The sequence below is a fragment of the Papaver somniferum genome, chromosome 10 (genome assembly GCF_003573695.1).
Source record: "Papaver somniferum cultivar HN1 chromosome 10, ASM357369v1, whole genome shotgun sequence".
Classification (NCBI taxonomy): Eukaryota; Viridiplantae; Streptophyta; class Magnoliopsida; order Ranunculales; family Papaveraceae; genus Papaver; species Papaver somniferum.
Window position 1 is genome coordinate 97,601,708 of NC_039367.1, and position 10,939 is coordinate 97,612,646.

The 10,939-nt window shown below is 36.3% G+C and overlaps 1 protein-coding gene across 1 annotated transcript; it reads right to left on the reverse strand.

The window, feature by feature from the left end:
• Window positions 1-237: 237 nt before the first annotated feature.
• LOC113315272 (dynamin-related protein 5A-like) lies at window positions 238-3,001 on the reverse strand. Its single transcript, XM_026563575.1, has 4 exons — window positions 2,868-3,001; window positions 2,068-2,259; window positions 1,884-1,930; window positions 238-1,325 (listed from the first exon to the last, which is right to left on the reverse strand). The coding sequence occupies exons 1-4, from the start codon at window positions 2,940-2,942 to the stop codon at window positions 1,178-1,180; spliced, it is 462 nt and encodes a 153-aa protein (XP_026419360.1). The 5' UTR covers window positions 2,943-3,001; the 3' UTR covers window positions 238-1,177.
• Between the last annotated feature and the right edge of the window lie 7,938 nt (window positions 3,002-10,939).

Sequence of the window (10,939 nt, forward strand, 5' to 3'; positions counted from 1 at the left end):
ATTTTATAATCCTTGAACTATACTCTGCCTGAAATGCAGAGTCAGGTTCATAGCTTTATACTCTTCCTGAATGCAGAGTCAGTCAGATTCGGTTCCAATTCATAAGAAAATTAAAAACAAAAAGATGAAAATTAAAAACAAAAAGATGATTTTAACATTTAGAAGACAAGAACCGAAATTCCATTATTTCCAATTGTACTTGTAAATCCAAGGAATGGGAAAGAAGTTACAGTGAGCTCAAGAAAGTAAAACCCCAATTACAGGACTCGGAAGTGACAGAGACCCCAAGATCTAAGACTACCTCTGAAAAACCATACTGAAGTACAATTACACTGAAAGCTTCAAAGAAACGCTCCCTTATTCTAAAGATATGACCAATTTCAGAAACATAAATATTTGAAGGCAATGCTAACTCGAGAAACAAGTGTAGATCATAATCAAAGAGATACCCAGGAAAACCCTTTCTCCTCCAATTCCTTGTTCTACTGTACTACTAGTAGTTTCATTCTTCTTATTGTTATCATCATCATCATTATCAGAAAAATGGTCATGATCATCATCTTTAGCATTAGCAGCACCAAAAGCAGTGTAATTCAAATTAGATTTAATACCGTGCACAACAACAGCTCCGTTGATGTACAAATCAGGATATGTGATTCGAATTTCATCAATTCTTTAATTCGATTATTGGTTATAAGAATTGTTTTTTCTGGTAATAGAGTTGGGATTCTTGAACCTATTGCAAATGTTTGAAGAAGAGAGAAAGGGAGTTGTTGTGGGATTATGTGATAACCAATAGTTGATGTTATAAAAGATTGAGATGATGAAGATGAAGATGATGAATAGATTAAAAAAGCTGCAGTAATAGGAAAGTGAAAAGATGATGAAGATGAAGATGAAGGTGATCCACAACTCACCTCTGCTACATGAAAAAGGAAAGACTGATCTTATCGGTCCCAATCTGTCTATAGCTGACAGTTGCGCCCTCGTTAAAGCAGTTTTGGTGGCAGAAGCCATCTGATAGCACTAAACTTTCTTTACCGAGTCGAAGTCTCATAGTACGTTCTTTGAGTTTGTTATCCACCACTACGCCACCAGTGGTGTAGAGACTCGATCTCCCATTCCTGATTATCAGTTCTTCGACCTCGTTTGCAAAATTCTTGGGTAGATTTAGTTTTTATATCATATCTTCATCTTTAATTTGTGTTGTAGTTGTAAGTACAAAACCATCCATGGCGTCATCTTCCATAATCTCCAACATGCGATGATAAGACACACCTTCACTTCCGTAAATGAAGTTCTCTACGTTTTCGGTTGCAGCGTATCTAAGTTGCAAATCAGAGTACTCCATTAAAGCACACAAAATAATATATCTTGATATATTAACTGTAAGAGAAAGTAAAGGAACCGGGATGCAGAATTAAGAGTTGATGATAACACTAACTGCAGAGAGGATTAAAAATTTAAAAAGATTATTGAGATATCATCTATTACTGCTGCTTCAGAGAATAAAAGAAATATAATTGAAAAAGAATCTTGGGGTTTCTTGATTTTCTATGTGTTTCTAAAGGAGATGAAATCTGTAGCGAGATAGAAAGAAAGAGAGAGATGGTGTATGAATGAGAGATTATGAGAATATGTTGTGTTTATATAGACTTAGACTTGGGGATATTCAGGAGTGGTGTACGTACAGTAGCCCTCGCTTCTTGACCTGATTCACCTGGTGCCCTAAACTTAACCTGACCCAATCTCTATTAACGTTCCAATAAGACTTCCTCCCTCAATATCTGTTTTCCCAGGTGTTGCTTTTCCGGCAATTGTAACATCACCATCGTATATACACGTCACCCTTTGTGGAATGGGATAGTGGTGGGTCAACTTACATCGATAGGATTTCCTCAGGTGTATTTTCTGGTTCACCCTTTTTTGCCTGCAATACGCATTTGAGAATGTTCAGTTTAGAATGAAATATTAAATGGGAATAACAGCAAAACAGTATATAACTTCATTAATAATCCTGCACAAACCATAGATAAATCAAGCAAGGAAGTTGAAGAAACCACCCACCATAAGAATAAATCCAGGAGTGTCAATAATAGTGAGATTGGGACCATGTGCATACTCAGTTCTCATGACAATCAGCTTAGAAGAAACTGTGGTTTTAGTCTTGTTCAAAAGAGCCTCTGTCCTCGTTTTATTAGTGTCAGCAATCTTAGATGCTGATGAAACCGGATTTCCATATTTTTCAGAATCCTCTTCCTGTATTCAACCAATATGTAAGTAAGATGATACACTTGGAATGCAAACCACCTTCAGATAGAAAATGAACATGCACATGTAGTTAAAGCTTCTAAAATGCAAAACGAATACAAATTCATGGTTCTTAACTCTTACATTACCATTAGCATTCTCACAGAATTCAATTTCCTTTTCAGAAAATGAGAATCCAAAATCAGATACATACAATTTCAAACACAATATTAGAAACAATTCCAACTCTGTCTTGTCCTAAACAAATCTCATAGAAATTTTACACAAATTTAACAACTAATATCGTGAAATTTTCCCCTAATTTCAGATTTCTTCAAAATCAAAACAAAATAAATTCAATAATTACCAAAACACAAGATCAATTTCCAAAGACATCCTCAGTAATAACAAAAGCAAGCACAAACAAGCGTATCTCAACCTAGAACGAAGATGATCCAAGTTACCACCAATAAACCAAGGAGTAGTGAAATTTTCTTTCACCGATTCAGATTCAAATCTCAATTCTCAAAGTTCTGATCTAGTATTTCATAAGCTGATAAAATCTAAATTCAATGTAGTCTCACATTAGATTGAAATCTCTGAGCAAGAGGTCTCACCTGGAATCGACAACGAGGCTCAACAGCAGAATCATCGTGTACCATTTGAAGAATGAGAGGTCTACGAGGTCCCATTTCAACTTCACGAACATTAAATCGGAAACCAAGAAGAGCTTCAAGAAGAGAACTCTTACCATCAGATTGACCTCAGATTACTATTATTTTAGGTATATGTAATTTCTCACCAAATGCAACAGCAGCTACTTGCTTGTAATCAATTATAAGCTTCATAAACTCAGTAGAAGAAGAAGAAGTATCCATGGAGTTAATAGGGTTTTGATGATGATTTATTCTTGAAATTAAAGGGAATGTTTTTGGTGTCGGCGTCGTGGTTTGATTTCCATCGATGAAACAAAACAACTCAAGAGAGAGAGAAAAGGAAATTCAAATTTTGGATTCTGAAAAAGAAAATTTTCAAAATTTGGGGATTTTCCCACCAAATTTTCCCGCCAATTATTTTCTTCTAGAATATGGACAGATTATGGGCCCGTGATCTTTCTAGACTGGACTCGGTTCCAATTTTGGGTCGCCTCTTCTGCCAGAGTCCAGACGCGTGTTTTTCATTTATTTTTTTCTAATTTAAGAAAAATTTATTTACGGTGGACAAACAAACACACCATTAGATAATTTACCTCGCGTTCTAAGTCAAAAAAAGAAAAGAATTTTCTTTTTGGGACTACTAATTCATGCCCATCAAGTAGATGCGACTGTCATAGAGTTTCACATGAATTGGCCCGGAATCGGTGTATCAGACCAAAACCTAAAAATCCGGACCAGAACCAATGTAGATGGTACAGGGATTGGGAATAGAAACGAGAATCGGTAGAGAGTATGTACAGGGTTTGCAAACCATTCCCGACAGTATCGTTACCTGAAAAATCGGTTCATCTAAGCCCTTGATCTGGTATAATCTTAGCTATTCATATATAGTTGATCTAATTATGGAAAGTATAATTTTTCCAGACACGGGGTGAAAGTATCACTTTTCCTGACATAAATTATGCAGCCACCATAAAATACTTCATGTGTATCACTGTTACAAAATTTGTAAAATTTCAAGGCACAGTTTTTTAGATATGTTATATTCTAGTTTCCTTGATAATTATACCCCTAAGAAAATAGGATATACAAAAAGTTATATAGTAATTTGATTAAAATGGATGGGTATTTCGGGCTTTTCAGGGCCCAAAAAACTACATCAAACCATATTAATTATTTATTTTAATATTTTATTAAGCTCTTCATTAATAATTCGATGTTAAGTTTACAAAGAGTTTCAAGATATCAAGATAGACTGATAAAGAAACACCATAAAGTACTAGTGCACAACCAAGTCTTCTAGCAAAAGGGGAAAGAACACCGGAAAAAGACTAAAAAAGTGTATGTAAGAACCGATTGAATCGGAGGAGAAATGGTTTTCGGATCACGAGTCCACCATTCTTTTTGATTTTCTTCTTCTTGAGAAGGAGATACTCCAAAATAGGACTGATTTGCTTTGAGTCTTGAGTATCCCGATGAAGATTCCGACCGCCATAGTTCACCACCGTTGATCTTCAACCATATGAACATTAACAAAGAACGACCATGAAAGCCGATAGAAGATGCTATAAAAACATAGAAAGAAAATGAAGATGGAGGCAACTTGCCTCCGGCAAGGGGGAATAAATCCAAAAACATTAAAAATCTAGCTAATCTATGAAATAAGTTTCTTAAACTAAAAGGAAAAGATGGGTACTGCTCAGATCCACTCCAAAAGGTGTAGATCTGAGCAGTTAAAGATTGTCGGAGTTTGTGTTTTAGTCACCGGAAATCATTTGGGAAAGATGAGAAGAAGAAGAAAAAAGATGGACATAAAAGGGACTCCCTCCCTTCGAGCCCTTCGGTCGGTCGAGCCAAATATATAAAAAAGTAAATGTGACCAGAAATAGCTCAATTCAACGGATGTACATTCTAAAAGGACTTTAGATACATCTTAAGAAGTTGCTTTTACTTCAAGAAGCAAAATACGTTAAAAGTTAGGCTAAATACTATAGCGCGTACGGATACGAGAAGCAAAAGCCAGTTTGTTTTGCAAAAAGTTGACTTTTTTGTTTCTAAAAGTTATTTTGAATTTCACATCCAAACTAACTTCTTTTTTTTTTAAGAACGCGCAATTGGGGGATATCAAAACTAATTTGGGGATATGAATTACTTCACCCAACCAATAGTGTTTGCTAAGGGGTGTTTTTGGGGGCAAAAATACTAAAATACCTTCCTTCAAAATAAAAATCAAAAAACAAAATCATATCCCCCATTTCCATCTTCCCCTCTTATTAATCTCTTTTAGGGTTAGGTATTTTAAACCTAAATATTCCCCACTCCCTTTCAAATTCTAAATTTTCCCCACTCCCTTTCAAATTGTCTTCTCCTTCTCTGCCGGCTCCTCAATTTGAAATCGATTTTTTTTTTTTACATTTTTATTTAATTTTATTAAGGTTTCATACAATATCTAAAACAAAGGATCCTCAACAGACATGAAACTAGTCGGAAGTCGAGCAACAAGCTGGGTTCCAAAGTGATGAATACCATGCCGGAAGTGATGAAAAAATTCCAGAAGTGATGAAGACCATGTCGGTATAGATGAAGACCATGCCGGTAGTGATGATGACTATGCCGAAAGTGATGAAGACCATGTCGGTAGTGATGAAGACCATGTCAGAAATAATTTTTTTTACACCGCCGGAAGTGATGAAGATCATGCCGGAAGTGATGAAGACCATGCCAGAAAATGGTGCCGACATGCTTGGTAACTAACATTCAATGTCGTAACTAAGTATCGGAAGTGATGAATACCATGTCAGAAGTGATGAAGACCATGCCGAAAGTGATGAAAAAAATTCTAGAAGTGATGAAGACCATGTCGGTATAGATGAACACCATGCCGGTATAGATGAAAACTATGCCGGAAGTGATGAAGACCATGCCGGTAGTGATGAAGACCATGTCAGAAATAATTTTTTTTACATCGCCGGAAGTGCTGAAGACCATGCAGGAAATTGGTGTCGGCATGCTTGGTAACTAACATTCAATGTCGTAACTAAGTACCGACATGCTCGATAGAAATCTATCAATGCTGGTATTCGAGTGAATTTTTTTTTTCAAGTTTCTGGATACTTTACATGATGTGCCGGCAAAGAAATTCAAGCAATATACCATGCCGGTAACTTCACCTTCATGCTCGAGAATTAACTGACTATGCCAGCAGCGGACTAAAAACCAGAAAAAAATTCAAAACGGACTGACTGTACCGGCAGGTCGATCACCGAAAACTCTGCGTAGAGGAAAACATTTATGAAAATTTCCAACATATGTCGGCATGGTATTCATACTTCTTCTATGCCGGCACCGAGCTTTTTCAGAGAAAAAACATGGAGAATTCAAAGAAAAAACTTCTGTTTATAGTTGAGCTCAAGATTCAACAAAATTGCTCTTTTCACTATCATCCACCATTTTCACCAAAAAAAACTTCCCTCTCAAATTTTTTTCCCTCCTTCAACTCTCATCACACCCAAAACTAAATAATACACTAATCATTTATCCAATAATCTTATGATTTTTTTCTAAGTATAATTAAACACTAAACCTGATTAGTGAGGGGTAGATTAGGAATTAAAAAAATAATTAGATAAGGGGTGACCCTGATTTGATACTTGGATCCAATTTCAGTCCTTTTCCTCTATCCCCAATTAGTTTTGATATCCCCCAATCGCGCATTCTTTTTAAATTTCTAGAAGTCGAAAAATTACTTCTGAACGTGCATCTGAACGCGCCATAAATTCCAGAATAACTTCTACACCTACGGATAGAAATTCATCTTTTTAGGAAAAAATAAATAAATAAATATATAAAATAAAAATAGAAATAGAAAAATAATCATTTAAATTTTAAGGTAGATGAAAATATCAAAAAGGGCTTTTTGAGCCCACAAAATAAAACACAAACGAAGTCCATTTGAAAACGCAAAGAAGCTTGTTAATTCTCATAGTACCCTGCTTCACAAAGGCTAACCGAAGAAATTTGACTTGCCTAACAAATCAGCATAAGTACATCTCCCCTAATAAGAGCATCTCCAACAGAGGGTGAATCTTCTTTTTTTTTTTAGTGACACATAGGATTTTAGATTCCCATTGGGCATAAATCTATTTCCAACAGTAGTGCCCTATAAATTAGGAGGGACCAATTACTAATTATGAAGGTGTTCAAGAAAGTGTTATCTACACCTCCGGCTCCACCTCCACGTCATATTTTTCACTAATTTTTTTATTAAAATTATCTACCATTGGAGATGATTTTTTAGATATGAGGTCCTATATTTACTCTATGTGTAGACCCCATAAATAAAAGGACTAAGTAAAAAAGCCACATATGATTTTTTGCACCTTGTCTTGGAGATGCTCTAACGAACTCCAAATGGATAAGAAGGAAGTGACAAATTCAAAAGGGTAGAGACGCATTTCAGATGTCCACCGTTGTCTGATAGCATAAGCGAACAACAAAGGTTTGCATTTCACATGAAACACGCCTTTTTTTCTCTATTTAACTGGTCCTGTTTTTGAACATAGAAATTATTTATAGTGGTGCGGTACTGTATGCTCTGGCAGTGGCTTTGTATCAGATTAAAATTATTTTTAGATCCAATAAAATTTGGGGTTAAGTTAATGAAATTGATTTGTATCAGATTAAGTTGGGATGATGGAGAATGAACTACACAAACACAAGTATTTGACTGAAAGTTTTCTCCAGTGACGGATAGGATGGCGAAGAAGTTCAAGAAGGTAATTATTTCTTTAAAGCTACTCCCTTCGTTTCTTCAAAAGAGGTACTTTCACTTTTTTAATTTAGCCTATTTTTAGACTAAAATGAAAAAGTGAAAGTACCACTTTTCCAAAAACAGAGGGAGTAGTAGATTAGGAATGTGGGAACGCGCGATTGGGGTATCAAAACTAATTGGGGGATATAGCTACATGACAAAACTGGATCCAAATATCAAATCTGGGTCACCCCTTATGTAATTATTTTTTTAATTCCAAATCTAGCCCTCACTAATCAGGTTTAGTGGTTAATAATAATTAGTAAAATCTTAAGTATTTGGGGGATAGATTAGTGTGTATTTTTATTTGAATTTGTGTGAGTGAGGTGAGAGTATGAGGGAAAAATATTTTTGAGAGGGAACTTTTTTTGTGGAAACGAAAGATGATTGTGAAGAGAGAATTGCAGCTGCTGAATCTTTAGCTCAACTACAACAAGAAGCATATCTTCAATCTTCGGTTAATGATAACAACTCACAATTGGACTTATATGATGAACCAACACCCTTGGAATATGATTTTTGTGAGCATGAAGTGTTTTTTGAAGAACCAAACCAAGAAAGTAAACAAGTTTAACATACAAGCATCCCCAATACACATGTAATGTTGCTAAGAGGTCGAAAATTTGAAAAAAAAATTGAAACCGCCATTTTTTTCTCTGAAAAAGCTTGGTGTCGGCATACACGTAGTATGAATTCCACGCCGACACCACCATAATCGGCATGATATTCATACTATTTCCATGCAGGCGAAAAATATCCCCCATTTTGAAACAATTTCCGGCGTGGTCTTCAACCAAAAAAATCCATGCCGGCACGCAGTTAACTTTTTACCTACCACCGAATATTCCATGGAATATCCAAACCGGCATGGTTCACTCCTAACTTTACCATGCCGGCACCACAAGAAAAACACCCAGGAGTTAAATAGTTTTGAACTTAAATACCGGCGTGGTATATAATTTATCGAGCACGCCGGCACAGGATCCCGGTGTGGTTTATAAATTACGTAGAATGCCGGCACAAATTACCGGCGTGGTTTTAGAATTATCTACCATGCCGGTGCAGGTTTCCGGCTTCGAACCTTGTGTAACAACCATGCCGGTATTGCCAATTCTGGCATTAATGTTCAATAAAAAACAATGTCGGTACTGTTTAAAATTAGGTCCTCTTTTTAAAGTGCAGTTCCGAAATGCCGGAACATTATGATGGAATGCTGACACTTGTTTCCGACTTTAGTTGTTATGGCGGAAATGTCGTCGAGCATGCCAGAACTAGTACCCGGCATAGTAATTTTTTTTTTAACTAATTCAATTTTCTTTTCATTCATTCCTTAGATTGTGACATACATTGATCCAACAAATTCCAAACCGCTTGGTCTGGATACGTCTGAATACTATAAAGTGCCTCCGGCATGTTACCAAACAATACTTTTCACCTAGTTTTTAGAACTTTATGTGGGGATTGCTTGTAGTGAACCTTATAATCTCCCATTGTTGTCCTTATGTAGGGAATAAAAGATCCAAAGGAAGCAATCGCTTGGGCTAAAGAGACGGCTCTTAAGAACATGTATGTGTTGGTGAGGAATACCAAAGGTTCAAATACCCGTTTTGAGATGGTTTGCGAGATAAGTGGGCAGTACAAGAAGAAGGATAGCCATAAGAGAAAGGGTTATGTATATCCAAAGAATACTAATAGGGTATACAAGACTCGTACTAGGAAGGATAATTTCCCATTTAAGCTTTTATTCCATCTAAGAGACAAAGAAAAGGAATGGGATTGTACGGTGTGGTTTGGTCATCATAACCACCGGGATCCGAAAGATTTTTTTGGTCAGTCCCTAGTAGCGAAGCTAAAACCTCATGAATTCGAGGATGTAAAGATATTGACCAAAGCATGTATCAAACCAAGAGTGATTCTCAGAGGCTTCAAGGAAAAGGATGATCAGAATGTTTCTTCCCTAAGTACAATTTATAGTACACAAGCAATCATTAGAAGGGTGGAACGGGAAGGGAGGACCGTTATGCAAGAATTTGAGAAGATAGTTTGGGATCACAACTACACGCGTATCATTAAAAGAGGATCGAACAACAAGCCCCTTCAAATATTCATTGCGCATCCTTTTCTTTCCCAATTGGCTCAAACATGTTATGGTTTCCTTATGATGGATTTCACCTACAAGACAAACAAATACAACATGCCGTTGTTCAACATCGCAGGGAAAACATCGGACAAGGTATCATTCACATTGGCTTGGTATTTAATGGAAAACGAGAGGGATCACAATTATCATTGAGCATTACGACAATTGAAATTATTGTTCCCAGAAAATCAATTTCAGAGGGTCATCATAACCGATCAATATGACACACCAATGAATGCTATATCCGACGTATTTCCGGATGCACAAAATTTCTTATGTACATATCATATAGGTCAAAATGTGATAAAACATTGTCATGCTTTGTTTGAACCCTCTAAGGAGGATATTAAGAAGAGAATGGTTGCTCAACTAGAGGAAGATGTTCGCAAGAAGAAACTATCACCCGAAGAAGAAGAAGATGAAAGAGGAAAGATTAAAGAGCGAGTGGACAAAGAACACGATGAAAATCATAAAAAAGTGGTTGGAATTTCTAAAGGATTGGGAGAAAGTTTATTGGTCTCTTACCGAGGATATATATGAAAAGAGATTCAACATGTTTATTGCCAAATATAACGAAGTGTATCCAAGTGCCGTCTCATATTGTCGGGATACATTGTTGGATAAGTTTAAGGAAAAATTTGTGCGTGCATGGAAAAATAGGTATAGACACTACGGGAATGAGGCAACTAGTATAGCGGAGTCCGCTCATGGGAGATTTAAAGATCTCATCCAGTCCGTCCAAGGAAACGTGGTTACGGTCACCGAGGCAATGAAGCAATACTTTAAGGCTGACATCGATAGGATCAAGAAGGCTTTTGAGAAAAGCTCAATGGAAAGGATGACATCACATTTTCGAGATGGTAATTTTCTCCAAGGAATAGAATTCAACGTCTCGCATTGGGTAATAAAACATATGATTAAAGAAATGGAAAAAGAGATAAACTACGACAAACCGGGTGATGTGTGTATTTTTCCCGACATGTATTCATTGGGGCTTCCGTGTCGTCATATGCTTGTTAAGTATGAATAAGTTATAACTATTGAGGTTATTGATCCATTTTGGAAGAAACTATCTTTTGTCCC

Coding starts and splice junctions, on each gene's coding strand:
- LOC113315272 (XM_026563575.1), bottom strand. CDS start 2,942: ATGGGACCTCGTAGACCTCTCATTCTTCAAATGGTACACGATGATTCT. Junction 2,260..2,867: donor AGCCTCGTTGTCGATTCCAG/GTGAGACCTCTT, acceptor GGTTGAATACAG/GAAGAGGATTCTGAAAAATA. Junction 1,931..2,067: donor CTCCTGGATTTATTCTTATG/GTGGGTGGTTTC, acceptor TGCGTATTGCAG/GCAAAAAAGGGTGAACCAGA.